At 42.7% G+C, this 26,510-nt stretch overlaps 1 protein-coding gene across 1 annotated transcript in view; it reads right to left on the bottom strand.

Moving 5' to 3' along the window:
• Window positions 1-440: 440 nt before the first annotated feature.
• The window catches only part of LOC138852909 (uncharacterized), a 43,734-nt gene continuing 17,664 nt past the window's right edge, over window positions 441-26,510 (bottom strand). Inside the window, exons 2-4 of the mRNA XM_070086505.1 lie at window positions 10,428-10,971; window positions 1,585-1,744; window positions 441-637 (exon numbers count right to left, since the gene is read on the bottom strand). Coding sequence (XP_069942606.1) covers window positions 441-637; window positions 1,585-1,744; window positions 10,428-10,971 — 901 coding nt within the window. The remainder of the gene's footprint in view (window positions 638-1,584; window positions 1,745-10,427; window positions 10,972-26,510) is intronic.

Below are 26,510 nucleotides of genomic sequence, written 5' to 3'. Positions count from 1 at the left end.
CTGGGACATCATTTATGTCATTTTGTTTGAAAACCGACAAGAAATAACTATTAAAAATAGAGCACATTCCATGCTCCTTATCAGCAAGATGTGGTTCTATTTTTTCCCTGATCCCTGTTCTGTACACTTGAATGAACTCTTTAAGATTTGTCTTTGTTTCTCTAGCTACTTCAATTTCATAGACACGTTTAGTCTTCTTAATCCCCCCTTTTACCTCTCTTTTAAAATGAACGTATTGGTCAATAAGGTTAACCTCCTCTCATTCTACGCCTCTCAAGATTGTCATTCTTCTCTGAATGTTCTCCAGTGAATTTATATCCATTCTGTAGTATGGTGACCAAAACTGAGTTGCTTAATCTAGTGATGCATAGAGCTGTAAAATAACTTTTGGACTCCTGTTACTTATATTTCTTGTTATAAATCCAAGTACTCTATTAGCCTTATTGGACACACTTAGGATTATCTTCATTTTCAACGACTATGACTTTACACTTGTCCACACTGAACTGCGTCTGCCACTTTTCAGACCATGTCTCTAATGTGTCTAAATCATGCTCAAATTCCCTGTCGTCCACGTCAGAATCTATTCGTACAACTTTAATGTCATCAACGAATTTACTCACATCGCTCGTTATTCCTTATCAAAGTCATTAATTAAAATTATGAACAACACGGGACCCAAAACCGATCCTTGTGGAACGCCACTAGTGACTGGTCCCAATTCAGACTTGACCACCATTAACGTAATCTCTTTGCCTTCTACAGCTTAGCCATTCCTCAGTCCATGCTAGAACTTTACCTCCTATACCATGAGCTGCGACTTTTCCTAACAGTCTTTTGCGAGGTACTCTATCGACGACTCTACTGAAATCCAAATAAACATCGTATTCCTTATTAAAGGATATTAGTAAGTTTGTCAGGCAGTAACGACCGAACCATACCCCCGGCCGGGATTGAACCCGCGGTCATAGAGTCTCAAAACTCCAGCCCGTCGCGTTAGCCACTAGACCAGCTAGCCACAATAAGATTCATCCAACTAGGTATATTTCTACACCATAGGAAGGTTAGCACAGGCACCTCTGTGACCACAAATGCAAGTTTTTACAGACGAATCTCCAGCTAGCGTGGCCGTGACGAACTCTAGCTCAAGTCCCTTCACTGCCGTCAACATGACTATGACCGCGGGTTCAATCCCGGCCGGGGGTATGGTTTGTTTGCAATCGTGTCATTACGATTTCTTGAGTCAGTAACGACCCCTTGTGAGTCCATGCTGAAACTAATCAAATCATGCTTCTCTAGGTGACTTCTAATAACATCGGCTGCAGTATATTCTAATAGTTTGCCTACTATAAACGTCAGGTTTATTGGACGGTAATTTGACAGAAATGATTTATCCCCTGATTTGAATATTGGAATTACATCACCCATCTTCCTCATCTCCAGCACAACACCAGTTTGAATTGATGATTTAAACAAGCTCGTTATCAGCTAAGTTCCAACTCGCATTCCTTAAATACACTTTAAAAACCCATGCTTTAGCATTTAGCATTTTCGTATATATAAATATAGTTAATTTGTACTAACCAATTGGTGGGGTCTTGATGGAAGGACAGCAGACTCCATGCTGAACTTCGCTAATGACGCAGGGTGATCGCGAGAGTTCCGCAATCTCCGCGAAGAAGGTGGCGCACTGTACTAGCAGGCGACATGACCCATCTTTCCCCTGGTAAGTCTTGCACGGGATCTGTCAGCAAGAACACAAGTCACAACTCGTGATAATCAAGCAAGAATAACACGCAACACAAAATTTCGTTATTGGAAGAACTCACAACACCATATGGAGAAAATTCACAACTCACAATTTGCAAGTTGTAGCAGTTCATCATAATACTGTGGGTGGTACATTTCACAACTAGCTCATAGTACCGTGGTTGAAACAATTCACAAATCCACAACGCCGGGATTATAACAAATAGCAACCAACAATAATACCCTGACAATAACAATTCACAAACAACCCTCACTACAGAAGCTAGGATAAAAATCACATTTTTATGCAATACGTAACTGGAACTATTCACAACTTACTTTCAGTATCGTCACTGGTACAGATCAATACAAATTCATGAAACTGAAACTGGAACGCATCGCAACTAATTCACAGTAACCTTATGTAAACAATGCACAACCTACCCACAATCCTACTGTAACAATTTACAGCTAATCAATAATACTGTTGCTGGAAATGATCATAAGTAATCCAGAAAATAAATCTTAATTAAGGCGGCACACCATTGTATACCATTGGTGAAGAGAGACATTTGCTCTACCGCTCATTACAAGAGAGACAAGTTATTACGAGCACAGTTGGTAGTCTGATGGCCTGTTATACCCAGTCGTAAATAAGTCAACAAGCAAGAAAACTCAGCAGGGCAAAGCAAAGGCAAGGTAAACAAACATGATTAAATTTTACATGTGTATTCCTTCACCAATATTTATACTGTGTGTAATATAATTAGAGAGAGAGCAAAACATTGGAACTGGTACTGCCACTCACAGAGCTGAGTGTACCATTGGTTAATCCTCAAGTTACCATTGGTTCTACCTCTTGATCCTTTGGAGTCTGCTCCAGAATATCCAGACCTCTGCAACATAGTTGTCCTTAAAGATATGTTAAGTTATACCATGAATTAAGGAAAGTTCCTGGACTTCACCCTACGAAACAAACAAAGCAAATGTGTTAGTATTATGGACAAGGTAGATTAGAGTGGAAAAATGGACATGTTATTAGAAGACGGTGGAACTTATGTACCCCTTAAGGTTTCCCTTAGATCTCTTTGTAGTTTCCTTTCTCTTAACAGAAAAGCTTGAGCATTTTGAGTTTCATCAATGGTTTGCTTCTTAGTGACAGTACAAGCTAGGCTGCTCTTTTCTCTACCTTCTCCTGTCTATCCTCGTCTTATATGTAAGTTGAAGACCGAAAATGAAAGGCTTCTTTTTGATGACATCTAACTAGTTCATCACAAAGTCAATATGATCTTTGTTGTTTTGGACTCCAGCAATCTGTTAGTCTTGGTGATCTCAGATATGTGACCTTTGATACTTTTGAGATCGTTGCTTATAATTATGACAGGGTTTTTTTCTCTTCTTTTCTTGATTATTTCATCCAAACAAAAATATTTATTTTTGCGAATATTATATTCAGAATGCACATTGTCAACAATGGAACTCATTTTCCCCATCTCAGAACACAGTGCTAACCTGTCCAGAACACTTCGAATTCTCAAGCAATCTGTTTTGGAAGCTACAATCTTCCCCAAATTCTTGTAATATGCAAATTTTGCTATTGTTGATGTTAGCTCTATCTCAGGATCATATATATATATATATATATATATATATATATATATATATATATATATATATATATATATATATATATATATATATATATATATATATATATATATGCCTATTCGGCACGGGAGGGAGCCAGTGTGTGGTGCTCCATACATTCTGTGTGTAAACCAGGAACCAACATGGTTTACGCGGGCCAGTTTCGGCAGACATCATCGTGAGTATCGACCGGAGATCACAGAGTTGTGACAAACCTCTACATCGGACCATTGCTTCTGTATCAGTGAAAGTGCAGTGTGCATGTTGGGATTTGGGAAGTAGCGGTGGTGAGGGGATCCTGGCAGTGGAGGTCTGGAGGAGGTTTTGTTTACATCTGTGATCGGCCGGGATCGTGGGTTGGGGAAGGAAGTGGCCGCCCACGACACGGTCATTGGATGGTGAACAGAACACCTCGGTTAATAGTGTGAGCATGGTGATTAGTGTGCCAAATGGCGAGGGTTTTTTTCTAAATGGAACAATAAGTGTATAACAATTAGCAAAAGTTAGTCAGTGATGTGCGTCTTGAGCGAACACACAGGGCCACTCCCTCCCCCATCCCCCATCCCAGATCCCCTCCCCTCATCCCAGCCTAGGCCCACTGACTTCCTGACCAAGGGTGTTGCCGTTTAGTGCCCCACCAATTACAAGTTCCGCCGCTCGCTACTCCCCCACCCTCATCCCCCATGCATCCATGCTGCCCTTCACCCGTCACCCCACAGCTGGCGCCCTCCCACCCCCCCGATATCAGCAATGTCACAAGTAGTCGCGGGTTCCCAGGAATCTTCACGACAGAGCCAAAGCTGTCGTTCACGAGGCATCTGCCGGGTGTGCCACAGGGAATGTGCACTCAATCCCACATCTGGCAACATCCGTGCACACAATAGATGTCTTGGCTCCAGGAGAGCTCCAAATGAGAACAACCAACAGCATCCCCCAGCAGACAGGGCTGACAGCTACCGTGACTTCACCTCTACAGAGGACCTCAAATCTGCAATCAAATTAACATCCACCAGGACTCTGACACACATCCCCAAAGCAGCTCGCCCTCAAGCTGCTAGCAAATTCACTGACCTTCTGAAGAAAGTCAACGATGCCCCTTCAAACAACAGATCCTGGCACAACTTGCTGCTTTTTGGCAATGCCTGTTTGGCTGTCCCACCAAGGAGGGACAAGTCACTAGCAACACATGTTATTAGGACAATAAATGCATTCCCAAGGGATGACAACCTCGTCCGTCTCCCCCCTAGGGCGACAAAACACCCGCCGGGCAAATGCCAACAACAGGACACCCAACACCTCAAAAATCAGAGCCCAAATTAGCAAAAAAATAGAAGAGGGTAATACTATTGGAGCCTTGAGACTTATAACCAGTGAGGATACCATCGCTCCCAAGGACGTCAGCACGGCGCAAGCTCTGAAGGACAAACATCCACCCAGGGCTCCCAGTACCAACATTGACCTCCCTGACATTGCAGCAGGCGAAGAACATCTAACCTTACAGGATGCTGATGTGTATAAAGCTGCTATGTCATTTCCACAGGGTTCAGCAGGAGGTTTCACCGGTTTAAGGCCTCAACACTTAAAACAAATACTCAATCCAGCACTTGGTGAGGTTTCAGAGAGGCTGCTGTCTGAACTCACCAAATTTTCCAACCTGTGCCTGGCTGGCGGTGTCCCAGAGGCCATCAGACCCTTTTTCTTTGGTGCCTCATTGTGTGCCCTCCGGAAAAAGGATGGCGGAATCAGGCCCATTATAGTGGGTAACACCCTTCGGCGCCTAGTCGCCAAGGCTGCAGTAAGAAGGGTGAGTCAAGAGGCTGCTGCAATGCTGAAACCAACTCAGCTCGGTTTCGGCGTTCAACAGGGCTGTGAAGCAGCTGCCCACGCAGCACGAGTATATATCAAAAACATGTCCTATGAAAAAGCCTTGGTCAAATTGGACTTTGCCAATGCTTTCAACTCAGTCAGAAGGGATGCTGCTCTCCAAGCAGTTTATAGAAACTTCCCTTCCCTTTATCCCTTCATAGAATCGTGTTATAGTGTGACTTCCAAACTATTGTTTGGGGACCATGAAATTGACTCGTGTGAGGGCGTGCAACAGGGGGACCCTCTCGCCCCCTTTCTATTTTGTTTGGTCATCAAGGAAGTCACGGAGGCACTCTCCAGCGAGCTCAATATCTGGTTCCTGGACGACGGTACCCTAGCTGGCACAACAGAATCTCTCCTGGAGGACATCAGTAAAATTAAAGACATGGGAGAAAGCCTGGGCCTTTCTTTAAACCCCACCAAATGTGAAATAGTTTCTACCAATCAACAGTTGATCCAGAATATTAGTACCGTTTTACCAGGAGCACGAGCCATTGATCCAGCCAATAGCACTCTCCTCGGTGCTCCTCTTGTGTCCAATGCCATCGATCTGATCCTAGAAAAAAAAGTCTCAGACCTCCGGACGATGGAAAGCAGGATGAAAGACATTGACACACACGATGCCTTCTACCTACTCACCAGGTGCCTGTCAACCCCAAAACTTACCTATTTTCTGAGATGCTCCCCAGCCTTCAGCAGTCCAAAACTCAAGGAATATGACTCTCTCCTGAAGGCCATGCTAGAGAGTGTATTGAATCTTTCCCTTGACGATGGACAGTGGTTGCAAGCCTCACTTCCGGTCAGGCTTGGAGGGCTAGGAGTATGCAGATCCTCCCAGATTGCTCTACCAGCTTTCCTATCCTCTTCCATTGCATCAAACGAGTTGATAAGACAAATTCTTCCTGACACCCTCAGTGACTCAGCAGGAAAAGAAGACCCTAGCTATGTCAGTGCCATCACCGAATGGGAGACTCTTGCTGCTCCAGCACCAAACCCTAGTGCAGCACTGGCTCACAAACAGTCAAGCTGGGATAGCCCAATTGCTGAAAAGGTGCTTGCCAACATGCTCAGGGCTGCAACATCAGATAGGGAGATTGCCCGTCTCCAGGCTGTGAGTGCACATCACTCCGGGGACTTCCTCCAAACAGTTCCCATATCGGCAATGGGAACGCGACTCGACCCTAAGACCCTCCGTATTGCAGTGGCTCTGCGCCTTGCTGCCCCAATTCACACAGAATATATGTGTATTTGCGGCGAAGTGCAAGCAGACCAATACGGTCTACATGGTCTTAACTGTTCCAAAACCAAGGGCTGGCATGCAAGACACAATGAGGTCAACGACATCATTAAGAGAACCCTTGCTACAGCTGGATGCCCTGCCGAGAGGGAGCCACGATCACTTGCAGCAAACAATACCCACAACCCAGCAAACCGCCCCGACGGGATCACCATCTATCCTTGGAAGAATGGCAAGCTCTTAGCATGGGACTATACCTGTGTGTCCACACTGGCTGACACCTATATCCATCACAGTGTGGGGCGGCAGGGAGGAGCTGCTGACCACAGGGAGGAGTACAAGATCAGCAAGTACAGGGATATTAGCCAACAGTATCAATTTGTCCCAGTGGGATCAGAGACCTTGGGATCATGGGGAAAAAATGCCACATGTTTCCTTAAAGAATTGGGTTCCAGACTCATCGACACCACCAGGGACCCAAGGGCAGCCACTTTCATGTTCCAGCGCCTCAGCGTCGCCATCCAGAGGGGAAATGCTTGCTGCATACTTGGCTCACGTCCAGCCTTGGAGGAGCTGGAGGAAATTCATCATCTTTGATACATTGTGCCATTGTATTCATGTTTGTTTTTTTCTGTAAATGTATTTTGTTTATTAATAAATGTTCACATAGAATAAAAAATATATAGGGGGTGGTAGGAGAAGAATATATATATATATATATATATATATATATATATATATATATATATATATATATATATATATATATATATATATATATATATATATATATATATATATATATATATATATATATATATATATATTGTAAAATGGTCTGAACCAAGAACATATCCACGAGGACCTCTGGTCTTTACACCTAGCTACTCAAGCCTCTCTCTGTTCAATAAAACTCCATGCTTCCTTTATGAGAGCCTTTCTAGGTATGGAGATTGTTCGTAAAGCATTAATCTTTATCTTGGCCAGAAATCTCCGATGAGGTATCAAGCCGAATGCGTTTTGGAAATCTACATACAATCAATGTGTTGTATCCCTGTTTTTTGAAATATAATTATAAAACTCGAGTTTGCCAAACACGAGTCTTTGTTTCAGAAACTTTGTCGACTGCTCTTGTTTACTTAACATTCTCCAGAAAATTAGCGGTATTATTCCTAATGAAGATCTAGATCAGTTTGTCTAAATCTACCATCAAGTTGATCGGACACTAATTGAATTAGCAAGACTTATCTAAATACTTGTTACTTTCCAGTCTTCTGGCATCTTACCTTCTTTTATTGATTTGTTACACATTAGCATTAATAAGCAAACAATTAATATCTATTTTCTTTTATATCTCCAGCATGAAGTTTATCAGGTCCCTTTTTGTTTTAAATTAATGAGTTTCTCAAGTGTTTAAATATGTCAGAGGTGAAAATTGGGTTCAGTGTGTCAGAGTCACGACCTCACAACAAACCTTACGAAATGTTTGACGAAATGTTTGGTTGTGCTGAGTATGGAAATTCTCTCTCTCCCTCTCTCTTATTGCTTATTCTTCTTCTTTGTTGTTAGTTAAACGACCTATTATCGCTTTTATCTTGTTTTTTTCTTATCTGATGAATTTGAAGTAGTGTTGTGGGGTTTCTTTGATTATTTGTCCAGTTCGTTTTCTTTAAATTACGAGTCTGGTTTTCTTAATTTTTTTCCTTTGTAAATGTATGCAGTTAATATTGTCTTTCAAGTTACTTGTCACTTTGTATTTCTTATATGCATAAAGTTTATTTTTTGTATATAATCTCAAGCAGTTGCTGTGTCATCTTGTTTTATCAATTTCATGGACTGGATTCCTCCTCGTTACTTAAAATTTCTGTTTAAATCTCGTCTACATTTCTTCTTCATTATTCGTATTCAGTGATTTGATCTACTTTACGTTACTAATATCGCAGAACTTATTATCAGAGTCGTTCTTTAATAAGAAACATTCGTAATAATATTTTGGATTTCTAACTATAATCCCCTGATGTTGTGGTCATTTTAACCTACTTTTTCTCCTAACTTTCATGACTAGAACACAAATTGTGGTCAGAATATGATCCTTTAATTTGCTTTCATAAAAAAAACTTGTCTTAGAAATATTTCTTCATTCAAATTGACTAGTTAAGTGGCAAGATTATCTCCAGATCGTGTTTAACACAATAAAATCACGTTAATTGTCTCTTTGTTCTAATTGCTAGAAATTGATCATATCCTGGCGACGTTAGGAGGATATACACCGTATTAATTTAGTTTTGCCCTCAGTGCCTTGAATTTTGACATATAAGGTGTTATTAACGTTATTTTAATTTTCACTCACATGAAATTCATTGTCACCTGACAAAAATTTAATGTATGCAAACTTTAGTGAAAATACTATTTCGAGTTATACCTGCTGTCAACTGGAATTATGGAATAAACCAATATGGAATAAACCAATATGGAATAAACCAATATCTGGTAGCTCAGATGACGGATATGGAGGTAATTATTCTCTTTATAAAATATTCTATGAGCGTTTATGGAAGAAATTCAGTTCACCAAGCTGGTCTATTTCAGGTATGAGACAGGTGTAGCAGGTTGATGTTCTTAAGGTATAATATTACCCTATTTTAAGAGTGTCTAACGTATTCACTTAATGTTGGTAGACAACAACCATCCAAGGTGCTACCATCCTGCCATGGCATTGTTAAACATACACTCACCGTGTAATAGATTTGTAGATAACCAGTCAAGGTGGTACTACCATTCTTTCACAAGAATGTGAAACATATACACTTACACACTGTATAGTAAGTTAGTAAAGAGCAGCCATCCAAAAAGGTGCTTCCATCCTAAATATATACTCACTACGTCAACAATAATCATCCAGGGAGGTACTATCATCCGTTCATGTGCGTGAAACACGCACACACACACACACACACACACACACACACACACACAGGATGTTCCAGAGATGGGACACAGAAACAAGGGGTCACAATTGGATGTTGAAGACTCAAAGGGATGTTAGGAAGTATTTCTTCAGCCACAGAGTTATTAAGAAGTGGAATAGTCTGGCAAGTGATGTAGTGGAGGCAGGAACCATACATAGTTTTAAGACGAGGTACGATAAAGCTCATGGAGCTGGAGAAGGGAGGACCTAGTAGTGGTCAGTGAAGAGGCGGGGCCAGGAGCTGAGAATCGACCCCTGCAACCACAATTAGGTGAGTACACACACACACACCAGTTACTAGGATGGTCGAAGACATCCAAGAAGAAAGGTATTACCACCGTCATGGATGCCCCACAAATACTCTCAGTGACAGCCCCTCAAGGAAGGTTCCTTGATGTTGGTGAGGGGCTCTTGATTTAGGGAATTGGATCTGTGCTCCAGTTCCCCGAATTAAGCCTGAATGCCTTCCACATCCCCCCCCCCAGGCGCTGTATAATCCTCCGGGTTTAGCGCTTCCCCCTTGATTATAATAATAATAATCTCAGTGACAGCAGATGGAAGGTAAAACAGACTATTATTGGACAGGAAAATGTGCCTAAAAAAAGTCTCAGAAAAGTTACATGTGAATCTATACAACGTTATTTTTCTAAGACAGAAATCTGTTACATATTTTTGTGACAGAAGATTAACTGTTTTTTTTTCCTTTCAAGAGTATTTAAGACGATAGATAATTCTAACTTCTACTTCAGTAGACACACATCTTTATATGTGTGTTTCCCTATGGTTCTTATTCGTTTTATATTTCATTTCCATTTTATAATATCTGGTCTGAGACTGGGCAGCGGGAGTAATGATCCCCGGTAATGTTAACAAAATAGATAATACCTGGAGGATACCTGGGGAGGATTTCGGGGATCCAAGACCCCGTGGCCCGGTCTGTGACCCGAGTAATGTCCTCACCTCAGGACTGCCCACTTCACGTGGGAAGAAGATTGGGGTAGCGGATGGTAGGACTTGTCTAGCGAGTGTTTGGTCGCCCACGCTGCTGGCGGCATCTGCACTGGAGAAGACGGCTGCTGCTACATCAATCCCGGGTTCAACTGAGGCAGTAGCATCAGCAGATGCTACTAGCAGTTCTCCGGCGTCTGCTTCCTGCTCTGCCACGCTGCTGGCGGCACTTGCACTGGTGTACGCAGTCGCTGATGCATCGAACCCTGATCCCGCAGCAGCAGCGGCAGTAGCAGCAGCAGCACCAGCAGCAGCTGCCGCATCTGCAGATGACAGCACACCTCCGGCTTGTAGTTGCTGCGCAGCCGCATTTCTGGCGGCATCTGCACTGGAGAAGGCGGCCAATGCTGCATCAAACCCGGGACTTAAAGCACCAGCAGCGACAGCTTCAGCATAAGCATCACCAGGAAATACGATCTGAGTTCTCCCAATCCTGGCCAGCCAGGCTACAACCGCTCCCACCATCCATAACTTCACCTCCATTGTCTTCTGCACACTGTCGGGAGAGAAAAGCCTTTATTATTATTATTATTATTATTATTATTATTATTATTATAATTATCAATTATTATTATGTAGAAAAATGGTGTAGAGAACCGACAAGCTGATAAATTAGACATGTGCAACACTTGGGTATCTATACTGAGGAAACGTTTCGCCACACTGTGGCTTCATCCAGGAAATACGATCTTATCTTTCATCCATTTTGGGTTATTATAAATAGCAAAAAGGCACAATACCGTGGCTGTAACAATGCACAAATAACCTTCACATAGGAGAGAGGAGCTTACGACGACGTTTCGATCCGACTTGAATAATTTACAAAGTCACATTAATAGAAGGGAGAGAAGGAAGCAGTATATATAGACCAGCAGACAGGGACGAGGTAAGAGAGGTAGTACGGAAAGGAAGTAGAGAGGCAGTGGTAGGGATAGTAGTAGTAGCAGTGGAGTCAGGGACTGACCGCAGGAGAGCTAGTGGCCCACAATGGGTAGGAACAAAAACACGAGGGGGAGGGAGGAAGGACCAGACACCCAAGGCAGAAGAAAGTAAACCTAAGGTCACTAAATCCAGTGTCACTCCTGTCAATCACTGGTTTTTTGACTCCCACTCACTACTTTGTGATCGTCAATATGGCTTCAGGAAAGGTTACTCTGCTGCTGATCTGTTGCTAAACCTCTCCACTAAGTGGTACCAGTCACTGGATGAATCCAAAGTCAGCTGTGTGGTAGCACTAGACATTGCTGGTGCTTTCGACCGGGTGTGGCACCAGGGCCTCTTAGCAAAACTTCAAGAACTGGGAATTGCAGGCTCTACGCTATGTCTCCTCAGTGATTACCTTCATGGTAGATCTCTAAGTGTAGTTCTCAATGGAACGGAATCAGCAAGACATCCTACTGGGGCAAGTGTTCCACAAGGAAGCGTGCTGGGACCATTGTTAGGGAATGTCTACTTCAACGACCTTCTTCATCTCATCCCAGAATCACATGCATATGCAGATGACTGTACACTGACATCCACTTATCCAAGAGAAGAAATTCCAGCTGCTCTAAGCTACATCAATCACCAGCTAAGAGCTATATCAGCTTGGTGAAATAGATGGCAAGTAACATTTGCACCTGAGAAAACGCAAATGATGATCGTCTCTAGGCACCATGATGGTAATGCTGGTGCAGTAGTAAGGATGAATGGGAGGGTGTTGGCACCTGGAGAAGTTGATATCCAAACTAGCCATGAAGAACCATGTTGTAAATCTAGCAAACAAGGCAGCCAGGAAGCTTACAGCACTTCGACGTATCTCGCATCTGCTTGACAGTAGGGGTTGCAAGATTCTGTACGAGGCACAAGTACTCTCACACCTTGAGTATGCTCCACTTTCTTGGTTTTCCTGCCCCCCCCCCCCGTCTCATCTTCGACTGCTTGACAGAGTGGAGAACAGAGCAAGACGTCTCATCTCTCGCCTGGACCCATCCTGGATAGATCTGTCATTTCAGCAGTGCCTTTAACACAGGAGGGATGTGGGTGGCCTTACTGTTATGTACAAGGCCAATATTGTCAAAGTACCACACTTGGATCCACTTCGAGGACAGTGTGAAACAAGCTTTTATACCACAAGACGGGCAGAAAGCAGCAACTTCACTCTGGCTGTATCCTTCTCCAGAACATCACTCCATCTGAGATCATTAATCCCCAGGATGACTCGAGTATGGAACATATTCGTACAGCATTATGAAGTCAACGCGATAACGTTAGTTGATCAAATGAAAATTCTGGCCCACAGATGGCTCCAACTTCATCCTGTCCCCTACTTGTATGTCTCATAACAATAAAAATACTTTCAAACGAGCTGATGTAGGTAACAGCTCTTAGCTTGCCAAAAAAGTTAGGAATCCTTAACCTGTAAATAGCTTTTCAATAAAACTAGGGATCATTAACCTTGTCAAACCCTATGTAAAAAAAAAAAAGAAGAAAGAGGAAAAAGGAAAGGGGAAAAGGGAGGAGGAGAAAAAAGAATCAGGTTTAGTCACGGGTGCTCTGAAGTTTGGAGCATTTTACAGTGTAATGGGAAAGGAAAGCATCTACAGTGACAAAGCCAGGACTAAGACTCATGCAAGGAAAGTTGTGTATAAGGGAGGATTCAACCAGACGGCGACTGTGAAAGTTGGTAGTGGGGTAGACAGTTTTAGCAGAAGACCAGTCAATAGGATGACTGTGATCTCTGACATGACAGAAAAGAGCATTGTTGGTGTTGGCAAGCCTAACACTACCTTTGTGCTCCCTGAGTCTGTCAGAAAGAGATCGACCAGTTTCTACAAAGTATTGAAGAGGACAAGAGGAACAAGAAGTAGAGTAGACACCAGAAGCATCTATAGAGGGAGGAGAGGTATGAACTAGATTGGTGCGAAGAGTGCCAGTCAGGCGGTGTGTTACGAACATAGTCAGTTGGTCCCTGGGTTATAGTGCTTTTCATAACAAAATAAACTTAGTACGTCTAGTTACTCACTTCAGAGGAAAAGGAATTTTTTTAGTTTCTATTTAATTTATTAATAATCATAATAATCACTAAAATTCACCTTCTCATATTTTGCACTATGAGTAGAATACTTTTACCATTCCTCATTAAAACAACACAGTACTAGGTCAAGTATTTACAAATGGCTCTGAGTGAGTCACGAAACATTAGTATATGAACATGCACAGGCATTGCCTAAAAACTCGAACACAATAGATTTCTTATGATAGGTTCATTTTACAATAAGTCCTCATACACTACAGAGGCTTGCTCACTTGCCTTCACTTTCTCTAAGAGCTTTTCAACCGCCTTCTCCAACCGAGATAAGTCTTAGCAGTAAGTTCCCGAAAATTCCTGGGATTTTCTAGGGAGGCAAATGGTGGTTTAGAGGTGGATACTTCCCTTGACCCTTCCTGTTCCAGAGGAAGGTATGAACTGAACTCTGTGAGGCTTTATCAGCCCACTTTGTCTCGGTCAGAGCAGGGGTTGAGCAGCTCAAAACACCTACTGGTGCTTGGCCAGGTCACCAGCAGTTGACACTAATTAAATGACCTACCTAAATACAAAGCTAAGTAATACGACCAGATAATATTATGAAGTCGAGTAAATCCATTTTAGCTACTAATGGAATTACTCCTGAATATAATATTAAGTGAAATAGCAAAAATAACATGTAAAAGTATACCATTGTGATAAGAAAATGAACAAAATGAACAAAATGAACAAAAGGGTGTAACACAGTGTGAGGGAAAAGTTCAATAGATAGGAGTAGCGAGGGAGTATATAGTAACAATAGTTTCATTGCCGGCTACTTGTTAAGGTAGGGTAAGTCAAGCTCCCGCTATTCCCGCCTTTTTTCCCCCACCCAGAAAGTGATAGTTTGACTGCCGGCTGCTTGTTAAGGTAGGGTCAGTCTAGCTCCCGCTATCCCTTCCCCTCCTTCTTCCCCCCCCCCGAAAGGTGACGTGTGGGGCTCCGGTCCAAACAGTAATCACTAGACTCACAGCTCCCAGCACTACTGTAAGTACATTCCTGCCTTGTATTCTAGTGGATTTATTGGTTGAAAGCTTCACTTTTGACCAATAATAAACTTAGTCCTTTCAGTTTTGCTCTAAGTTGACTGTTGTAATAATCACCACATCTTTTAGGTATTATACTTATCATGGAGAATGATTTCTTAAGCAGTGGGTAACGTGTCTATCTTTCCAGCTTGGATGAGAGAGAGGGTCACCTGCCAATCAACGAGTAGAACTGATGGAGATGGACTAAAGCCCTGAGACTTCCCCTTTTTGGATTTAATTACCTGTGCACCTGTATGAAATTGAGGACGTAACCCCTCATCATTGCAGCGGTAAAGAACCTGCTTTCCTGTCATCGGGATAGAATACTCATGGCTATTCTGTGAAGAACGAGCTGGTGGGTTGTCATCAACACCTGCGACTCCTCCCCCACATCATCGGCAACAGCTACGATTTCAACAACACGCAGTGTCACCAACACCAGACACCAAAGTTTTATATTAGCGTTGAATTCAGTTATCATTTACATTTTTCATTTTTCATTTTCTTTAATGTAGGATTAATATTTCATATTTAAGTGTTTTATATTTTATATTTTATATATAATAAAGTGTTTATGTTTGTCTGTTATTATTTCTCTTTCTATTCATTAATTTTCCTGAGGAGGAGCCAGCCTTGTTAATACTGTCTGAAGTTGTTACAGGGCTGAGTAAGCCTTCACAAGTGGCCACCTTGCCAGGATCAACTCTACTGAATCAAGATTCAACTCCATCTCGAATCTACCATTGGAACTTCAACGCCGCATACCACGGACGGTTACCACCAGCCATGAGTAATCATTCTCTAAGGTAGGACTACAGTACAGGCATTTAAAAGATTTGGTGATTGTTATGGTCTCAATTTATTGTAAGTCAAGTCAAGGCAGGAACACTAGTTAATTCTGCCATTTATTTTTGTGTGAGCTTGAAACACTTTGGAGGATTAGACTCTAGGGACCCGAGATTTTCCAGTGACAATTTGTTTCAGTGAGCTCTTTATTATATCAAGGGAACTGTCATAGGACACTCTTGATTTGTTGGTGAGAAGATTGGATGGTCAAGTGACCCCATTCTACTTACTGTTTGCTCGGAGCTGGCATAGAACCCTTCGTTTTAATTAATACATATTGTTTAATTGAAGCAGGGATCGAGCCCTCTGGTTTATTTACAGTTTGAGCGGAGCAGGAATTGAACCCTCCGTTTTTTTTAATACCCATTTCATTTCCTCTGATAGTTTAAGTTATTCTTGCAAGCATGGAGGAATACAAGTTTTGGATGAACGCTGGAAGTAAGTTAGGAATAACAGGGAAAAATTTAGAATCTTTCATTAGTGCTACGATCCAGGAAAGACTTGAAAGAGAGAGAATTGAGAGAGAAGAGAGACAGAGTTAGAAAGGGAAAGAGAAGAGAAAAAGGAGAGAGAGAGAATCAAAAGAGAAGAGAAAAAGGAGAAAGAGAACCTTGAAAGACAGGAGAAAGAGGAGAGAGAGAGAATTGAGAGAGAAATCCAAGAAAGACAGTTAGAAAGAGAAAGAGAAGACAAAAAGGAGCATGATAGACTTGATCGTCAAGAAAGAGCTAGAGAACGTGAGGAACAAGCTAAGATACATGAGGAACAGGTTAAATTAAGAGAACTTGCGGAAAGAGCAAAGGATTGAGAAGTTGAGGAAAAAGCTAGAGAACTTGAGTTAATAGAGAGAGAAAAGGATCGCGAGCTCGAAAAATCTCGCCTTGAATTAGAGAATAAAAAGTTAACTTTTACACAACAACAATTAGAGGAAGGAGTAATGGAACAACGTGCAGTCAGTGCACATATTCCAACACCTAATTTACCTCCCTTCACCGAGGGGGAAGACATAACTTCATACATTATCAGGTTTGAAAATACCACTACCCTCTGTGAATGGCCTGCTGACACCTGGGCTACCAGGTTAGGAATGTTATTTTCTGGTACCGCTTTGAATATCTATGCAACTTTGTCGCAGGATATTATACGTAATTATAACCTACTGAAGAAGGCAATCCTTAAAGCATATCAAAAAACCACTAATTCTTACAGGAAAGATTTCAGGTATGCCACCTTACAGCCTGGCCAGAACTTTCAGCAGTTACAGGTAACACTCTTTCGTTTGTTCGACTTTTGGATAGAGTTCAGGAATTGATCACAGTTATGAATCTCTTAGAGACTTCATGGTTGCTGACCAGTTCCTGACAGCTCTTCCCCATCAGACACGAACATTCATCAAAGAACGTAACCTGATTAAAGCTGAGGAAGTTGCTGAGGCTGCTGACCTGTATGCTGAGGCTCACAATTCCTATAAAGATCTAAAGGGATCGAACCCTAAGGGCAAGGGTTCATCAGACCTTAAGAAATCAAAGCTTCTAGTGGAAAGTAAAATGACTTCTTTTATTCTTGTTTGTCATTTGTGTGGTGTTAAGGGACATAAAAGTCCAGATTGTCCTTCTAAGAAGGTCCAAAAAGTTGGAAGATGTTTTAAAGACTGTAATGACCAAGCACCCTTCTGTTCAGGAACAGTTAATGGACTTAATGTATCTACCATTTTACGAGACACTGGATGCACATGTATAGTCATTTCTGATAAGCTGTTCCCTAACCTTAAAGAAACTCATTCCTCTGCTATACTTTCAGACTACTTGGGCCATACGGACACTTTTCCTACCATCCGTTGTTACATTAGGTCTAAATGGTTAACAGGTTGGTCTGAAGCCGTACTAGCTCCCATCACTTCTTGCTCCGTACTAATAGGTAATGTAAAAGGTGCCATTCTTCCTTCTGAGGTTGACCTTTCATCACCAAAGATGGATATAAGTGTTTCAGATCCTCCTCCTGTAGAGTCAGAGAAGCCCCTCGAAAGTTCAGATGAGATAATGTCTCGTGAGATTCAAGTGGGATTAAAAACCAGTGATGCTACTCTCGAAAGCGAGGTAGTAGGATCACCGGTTCACTTATTAGATGAAAGTGAAGATATCACCTCCGATACTATAAATGTCTTGACTAGGGCTCAGACCAAAGCCCAGGCTTCTCATACTGTCCATCCTTTGATTTTCCCTGACTTTAAGCCTTTAGACATATCGAAGGACTCCTTTGTCAATTTACAACGTAATTGCCCTTCTCTTCAGGATTGCCATAATGCAGCTAGACAAAATCAAGTTATCCAAAGGAAAAACTTTTCATATAAATTTGAATATATAAAAGGTATCTTGAACAAGTCAGTATTCAAATTAAATTCAGATGAGACAGACTATTCCATCTTAGTTGTTCCAAGTCAATGCAGAGAGACTGTTCTTAAAATGGCTCGTGACCTGCCAGTGGCCGGACATTTCTCGCATCGTAAAACCTTAAATAAAATTAGGGAAACCTATTTTTGGCGAAAAATGTCCTCAGATGTCACTACCTATTGTAGATCGTGTAAAGTTTGCCAACTTTCATCCTCCCGAGGTACCAGGCGAGTACCTATGGTTAAAATGCCAGTCTTTACGGTACCTTTTGAAAGAGTAGCTATTGACATCGTTGGTCCTTTATCTCCACTTTCATCTGGGGGACATAGATATATATTAACATTAGTTGATTATGCTTCGAGTTTCCCTGAAGCCATACCCTTAAAGACCTTAACCACTACAGAGGTGGCTGAAGCCCTTTTGTCCATCTTCTCCAGAGTGGGCATCCCTAGAGAAATTTTGTCTGACCGTGGGACACAATTCACATCTGACTTAATGCAACATCTATACCAACTTCTGGGAGTGAAGCCTCTCTTCACCACACCCTATAATCCCAGCTGTAATGGGAGGATTGAGTGCCAGCATTCGATTCTGAAGTCCATTTTAAGGAAACTTTGCTCCCTTAATCCTAAAAAGTGGCATCGTTACCTACCCTGTGCTTTGTTTGCCATGAGGGAAGTTCCCAGTGAGTCTTCGGGGTTTTCACCTTTTGAACTTCTCTATGGTAGACAGGCCAGAGGCCCATTGTCCATCCTTCATGACTTATGGACTAATGAGGAGGTGAGTGCTGAGGTTCAGTCTTCTTACTAGTTTCTCCTTGACCTTAGATCCAAACTTGAGGAGACCTCTGACATAGTTTCGAAAAACCTAAGCTTGTCAATGGACCAGCACAAAACCTATTTTGATTCCAAAAGTCAGAGGAGAAGTTTTAAAGTAGGGGATGAAGTTCTTGTACTTTTGCCGATCAAGTCAAATAAATTATTAGTAGCATGGAAAGGTCCATATAAAGTATTAAAAATTTGTGGGAAAGTTGACTACCTCATAGAAGTCAAGGGGAAACCTAAGCTTTATCATATCAACATCCTTAAGAAATATTACCGAAGAAATTCGGTTAACTGCCTTAATAACTTTGACTTAGTTTTTCCACACGAACTTGATAAGACAACTGAAGAATGTAAAGTGTGCGTAATTGACACCTCTAACTTAGACTATGATGAAGAACTACATGACTTGGTGACTCTTGACCACTCGGATGCAACCAACATTAATATTAATGAATCTTTGGATGACCATAAGAGACATGAACTACTTCAATGTGTGAGTAACTTTTCAGACGTCTTTACTGATATTCCAGGTGTTACCTACACGGTAGTCCATAAGATTGACTTAGTGACAGACAATCCTATCAAACGAAAATTATACCCAGTTCCAGTTCACCTTAGGGATGCATTTGACCGAGAGGTAGACAAATTATTAAAACTAAAGATCATTGAACCTTCAGTATCTTCATATTGTTATCCAGTAGTCATGGATAAGAAGGAGGATAATTCATATAGATATGCTATTGACTTCAGAGGCCTTAATGCTATAACTCAGTGGGATGCTGAGCCTATGCCCTTAATAGATAGCGATCTACACAAATTTTATGACGTTTCCTTCTTTTCAGAGATTGATATTGCACAAGCATATCATCAAGTAATGTTAGATCCTTCTTCTAAGCAGTACACCGCTTTTCCTACACACCAAGGACTGATGCAATATAGAACTATGCCCTTCGGTTTGGTAACTGCCTGTGCTACCTACGTGAAACTGATGAGAAAGGTCTGTGCCAAATGTTTCAGTTTATTTTGATAACATTTGCGTAATGACATCCACGTGGGGCGAGCATATCCAAACATTAACATCAGTTTTGCATAAGTTACGCTCACATGGCCTCACTGCCAAGCCAAAGAAATGCTTCCTTGGGTATAACAAGATTAGATATCTTGGACTGATACTTTCTAATAACTCTCTGCAGCCTCTACCCAGTAAGATCAAAGCTTTATTAGAATTTAAATTCCCCAAAACCAAGAAGCTCATGCGTAGCTTTCTTGGTTCTGTAAATTTTTATGCACGGTTTATCCCAAACCTTACTGATCTTACAGGCATCTTATCCAACTTCCTTAAAAAAGTCTGTGAAGGAACCTCTTGAACTTTCCGACGTAGCTAGGGAAAAGTTTAATGAGATTAAAAGTATCTTTTCGAAAGACCCTATACTTAAGATTCCAGATATTAATAAAGCATTTTGCTTAAGAACTGATGCCTCAAATACTGGCTTAGGTGCCGTGTTACTACAATACCATGATGGTACTCCCTTCCCTGTATGCTTCCTAAGCCGGAAACTCCTTCCCGCAGAAACGAGATACTCCACCATAGAAAAGGAATGTTTGGCCCTTGTGTGGGGTATCTCCAAACTTAAATTTTATTTGCTGTGAAAGGAATTCATTTTAGAAACGGACCACAAACCTTTGATATACCTAGAAACTTTTAAGGGAACCAACAGTCGCCTCTTGAGGTGGACATTGGCACTCCAGGCTTTTAAGTTCCATATTGTGTATATCAATGGTTCATCCAATTATTTCTCTGACTGGTTAAGTCGTGGCAGTCAGTAGAAGATTTCTTGCCTTACGCGACTTCCATATGTTAGAACATTTTCCTCGCCTATTCTTCTTATACTCCATGACTATAAGTCTTGGTATGGGGGAGTGTGAGGGAAAAGTTCAATAGATAGGAGTAGCGAGGGAGTATATAGTAACAATAGTTTCATTGCCGGCTACTTGTTAAGGTAGGGTAATTCAAGCTCCCGCTATTCCCGCCTTTTTTCCCCCACCCCAAAAGTGATAGTTTGACTGCCGGCTGCTTGTTAAGGTAGGGTCAGTCTAGCTCCCGCTATCCCTTCCCCTCCTTCTTCCCACCCCCCCGAAAGGTGACGTGTGGGGCTCCAGTCCAAACAGTAATCACTAGACTCACAGCTCCCAGCACTACTGTAAGTACATTCCTGCCTTGTATTCTAGTGGATTTATTGGTTGAAAGCTTCACTTCTGACCAATAATAAACTTAGTCCTTTCAGTTTTGCTCTAAGTTGACTGTTGTAATAATTACCACATCTTTTAGGTATTGTACTTATCATGGAGAGTGATTTCTTAAGCAGTGGGTAACCTGTCTATCTTTCCAGCTTGGATGACAGAGAGGGTCACCTGCCAATCAACAAGTAGAACTGATGGAGATGGACTAAAGTCCTGAGACTTCCCCTTTTTGGATTTAATTACCTGTGCACCTGTATGAAATTGAGGACGTAACCCCTCATCATTGCAGCAGCAAAGAACCTGCTTTCCTGTCATCGGGATAGAATACTCATGGCTATTCTGTGAAGAACGAGCCGGTGGGTTGTCAACACCTGCGACCCTTCCCCACATCATCGGCAACGGCTACGATTTCAACAACACGCAGTGTCACCAACACCAGACACCCAAGTTTTATATTAGCGTTGAATTCAGTTATCATTTACATTTTCCATTTTTCATTTTTTTTAATGTAGGATTAATATTTCATATTTAAGTGTTTTATATTTTATATTTTCTATATAATAAAGTGTTTATGTTTGTCTGTTATTATTTCTCTTTCTATTCATTAATTTTCCTGAAGAGGAGCCAGCCTTGGTAATACTGTCTGAAGTTGTTACAGGGCTGAGTAAGCCTTCACAGGCGGAAAGTAATTTTGATGTTTAAGGAACGGAGAGAGTTATTGAGGTTAGAAAGACTGGAAATATAGGGAAGACAGAGAACAAGAGAGTTCTCAGGAGAAAAGAGTTTGGGAAAGATGAACGTCCATTTAGCACGTGAGAAGGCAGAGTTTATGAAATAGGAGGGGTAACCAAGACGACAAAATAAATTACGAAGAGTTGGAATTTCTGATTCTAGGAACTGAGGATCACAAATGCGAAGAGCACGGAGAAAAGGGAGATAAGAACACTTTTCTTGGAAGAGGAAGTATGATAAAAAATAGTAATGACTGTATATGTCACTGTGCATAGGCTTGGAAACACGGAAAAAATAAAACCTGTATCTGAGCAGTGGACATGAACATCAATAGTAGAAAGCAAGGGATTATATTCCTATTCAACTTTAAATTTAATGGAAGGGGCAAGATTATTATGGGCATCGAGAAATGGCTGGAAGAGACCCGAGTCATTGGGCCAAAGAGCAAAGATGTCATGAACGTAGCGGAGCCAGAGTGAAGGTCGCACATCGATTGTAGGAAGAACAGTTTCGAAGTATTGCATATAAAGGTTAGCAAGAACAGGAGATAGAGGAGAGCCCATACCGATACCCAAGGTTTGAGAATAATAAGATAAGATAAGATAAGATTTCGTTCGGATTTTTAACCCCGGAGGGTTAGCCACCCAGAATAACCCAAGAAAGTCAGTGCGTCATCGAGGACTGTCTAACTTATTTCCATTGGGGTCCTTAATCTTGTCCCCCAGGATGCGACCCACACCAGTCGACTAACACCCAGGTACCTATTTGCTGCTAGGTGAACAGGACAACAGGTGTAAGGAAACGTGTCGGAATTTCCACCCGCCGGGAATCGAACCCGGGCCCTCCGTGTGTGAAGCGGGAGTTTTAGCCACCAGGCCACCGGGCCACCGGGCCTGGTATTTACCTTGGAAGGAGTGCACACAAAGGCAGCGAAGTTCAAGAAAGACATCAGTAGGAATAGGAAGATAAAGTAACTCTTCAGTGGTCTTCTCTCTGACCAGCGTCAAGAAACAAGTGTCCTGTTTCCTGAAGACTTTCCTAACTTAAAAACTCTCAGGATTTCTACTCTTTTCTGTTCGTATTTCATGATGCGCAAAACCCGTGTGAGCCAATTAGCGCAAGTAGTGGTGGAGGCTCGATCCACCGTCCACTGATCGAGGCTTGATCTCTCATCAGTCAGGTGACTGTACAGGTGACTCTAACACGTCTAACAACGTAGTGTCTACACTGCACCAAGTGACTGTAACACGTCTAACAACGTAGTGTCTACACTGCACCAGGTGACTGTAACACGTCTAATAGCGCATTGTCTACACTGCACCAGGTGACTGTAACACGTCTAACAGCGCATTGTCTACACTGTGCCAGGTGACTGTAACACGTCTAACAAAGCATTGTCTACATTGCACCTGGTGACTGTAACATGTCTAACAACGCATTGTCTACACTGCACCAAGTGACTGTAACACGTCTAATAGCGCATTGTCTACACTGCACCAGGTGACTGTAACACGTCTAACAGCGCATTGTCTACACTGTGCCAGGTGACTGTAACACGTCTAACAAAGCATTGTCTACATTGCACCTGGTGACTGTAACATGTCTAACAACGCATTGTCTACACTACACCAGGTGACTGTAACACGTCTAAAAACGTGTCTACACTGCACCAGGTGACTGTAACACGTATAACAACGCATTGTCTACACTGCACCAGGTGACTGTAACACGTCTAACGACGCATTGCCTACACTGCACCAGGTGACTGTAACACGTCTAATAACGCATTGTCTACACTGCAACAGACGACTGTAACACGTCGAACAACGCATTGTCTACACTGCACCAGGTGAGTGTAACACGTCTAACAACCTTGTGTCTACACTGCACCAGGTGACTGCAACACGTCTAACAACGCATTGTCTACACTTCACCAGGTGACTGTAACACGTCTAACAACGCATTGTCTACACTGCACCAGGTGACTGTAACACGTCTAACAACGTGTCTACACTGCCCCAGGTGACTGTAACACGTCTAACAACGCATTGTCTACACTGCACCAGGTGACTGTAACACGTCTAACAACGTGTCTACACTGCACCAGGTGACTGTAACACGTCTAACAACGCATTGTCTACACTGCACCAGGTGACTGTAACACGTCTAACAACGTGTCTACACTGCACCAGGTGACTGTAACGCGTCTAACAACGTGTCTACACTGCACCAGGTGACTGTAACACGTCTAACAACGCATTGTCTACACTGCACCAGGTGACTGTAACACGTCTAACAACGTGTCTACACTGCACCAGGTGGCTGTAACACATCTAACAACGCATGGTCTGCACTGCACCAGGTGACTGTAACACGTCTAACAACGTGTCTACACTGCACCAGGTGACTGTAACGCGTCTAACAACGCATTGTCTACAAATCACGAAGAAACGTTAAGTTCTTCAAACCTCTCTGACAGGTGTCTTAAGGTACTTATAACAAGACAATTACTTCACAACAACGTCCTACTATAACAGTTACATGTATAATTGTGAAACAGTTAGTCATATAACACTTAAGCCGATATCAGTCACAGACTTTGTAACAGTGGAGGGATGGATCTTCACATTTCTAACTTGTTAAATACAATAACAAACAGTGATGAGTCAGAGGCTGCTACAGTGCAAAGCTCACTACTACAAGGTACAGCACTCTCCTCAGGTCTTCTCCAATGCACGGTACTCTCCTCAGGTCTTCTGCAAGGCACATTACTATCCCCAAGTCTTCTCCAAGGCACAGTACTCTCCTCAGGTCTTCTCCAAGGCACAGTACTATCCCCAAGTCTTCTCCATGGCACAGTACTCTTCTAAGGTCATCTCCAAGGCACAGTACTATCCTCAAGTCTTCTGCAAGCCACAGTACTATTCCCAAGTCTTCTACAAGGCACAGTACCCTCCCCAACTCTTTTTCAAGGCATAGTTCTCTCCTCAAGTCTTCTTCAAGGCACAGTACTATCTCCAAGTCTTTTTCAAGGCATAGTACTCTCCTCAAGTCTTCTTCAAGGCACAGTACTATCCCCAAGTCTTCTCCAAGGCACAGTGCTCTCCCCAAGTCTTTTTCAAGGAATAGTACTCTCCCCAAGTCTTCTTCAAGGCATAGTACTCTCCCCAAGACTTCTCCAAGGCACAGTACTCTCCTCAGGTCTTCTCCAAGGAACAGTACTCTCCCCAAGTCTTCTCCAAGGCACAGTACTCTCCTCAGGTCTTCTCCAAGGCACAGTACTCTCTCCAAGTCTTTCCCAAGGCTCAGTACTCTCCTCAGGTCTTCCTCAAGGCACAGTACTCTCCCCAAGTCATCTCCAAGGCACAGTACTCTTCTCAGGTCTTCTCCAAGGCACAGTACTCTCCCCAAGCCTTCTCCACGGCACAGTACTCTCATCAGGTCTTCTCCAAGGCACAGTACTCTCCTCATGTCTTCTTCAAGGCACAGTACTCTCCTCAGGTCTTCTTCAAGGCACAGTACTCTCATCAGGTCTTCTCCAAGGCACAATACTCTCATCAGGTCTTCTTCAAGGCACAGTACTCTCATCAGGTCTTCTTCAAGGCACAGTACTCTCCTCAGGTCTTCTCCAAGACACAGTACACTCATCAGGTCTTCTTCAAGGCACAGTACTCTCCTCAGGTCTTCTCCAAGGCACAGTACTCTCATCAGGTCTTCTTCAAGGCACAGTACTCTCCTCAGGTCTTCTCCAAGGCACAGTACTCTCATCAGGTCTTCTCCAAGGCACAGTACTCTCATCAGGTCTTCTCCAAGGCACAGTACTCTCATCAGGTTTTCTCCAAGGCACAGTACTATCACCAAGTCTTCTCCAAGGCATAGTACTCTCCTCAGGTCTTCTCCAAGGCATAGTACTCTCCCCAAGTCTTCTCCAAGGCACAGTACTCTCCTCAAGTTTTTTCCAAGGCACAGTACTATCCGTAAGTCTTCTACAAGGCACAGTACTCTCATAAGGTCTTCTCCAAGGTACAGTACTCTCCCCAAGTCTTCTCCAAGGCACAGTACTCTCATAAGGTCTTCTCCAAGGTACAGTACTCTCCCCAAGTCTTCTCCAAGGCACAGTAGTCTCCCCACGTCTTCTCCAAGGCGCAGTACTATCCCCAATTCTTCTCCAAGGCACAGTACTCTCCTCAGGTCTTCTCCAAGGCACAGTACTCTCATCAGGTCTCCTCCAAGGCACAGTACTCTCATCAGGTCTTCTCCAAGGCACAATACTCTCATCAGGTCTTCTCCAAGGCACAGTACTCTCCACAGGTCTTCTCCAAGGCGCAGTACTCTCACCAAGCCTTCTTCAAGGCACAGTACTCTCATTAGGTCTTCTACAAGGCATAGTACTCTCCCCAAGTCTTCTTCAAGGCACAGTACTCTCCCCAAGTCTTCTTCAAGGCACAGTACTCTCATCAGGTCTTCTGCAAGGCACAGTACTCTCCCCAAGTCTTCTTCAATGCACAGTACTCTCTCCAAGTCTTTTCCAAGGCACAGTACTCTCCCTAAATCTTCTTCAAGGCACAGTACTCTCCTCAAGTCTTCTCCAAGGCACAGTACTCTCCTCAAGTCTTCTACAAGGCACAGTGCTCTCCTCAGGTCTTCTCCAAGGCACAGTACTCTCCCCAAGTCTTCTTCAAGGCACAGTACTCACCCCATGTCTTCTTCAAGGCACAGTACTCTCCTCAGGTCTTCTCCAAGGCACAGTTCTCTCCCCAAGTCTTCTCCAAGGCACAGTACTCTCCCCAAGTCTTCTTCAAGGCACAGTACTCACCCCATGTCTTCTTCAAGGCACAGTACTCTCCCCAAGTCTTTTCCAAGGCACAGTACTCTCCCCAAATCTTCTTCAAGGCACAGTACTCTCCTCAGGTCTTCTCCAAGGCACA

This window comes from Cherax quadricarinatus, chromosome 18 (genome assembly GCF_038502225.1).
Source record: "Cherax quadricarinatus isolate ZL_2023a chromosome 18, ASM3850222v1, whole genome shotgun sequence".
In the NCBI taxonomy this organism is placed as follows: Eukaryota; Metazoa; Arthropoda; class Malacostraca; order Decapoda; family Parastacidae; genus Cherax; species Cherax quadricarinatus.
This window is presented reverse-complemented; position numbering and strand designations above follow the sequence as displayed.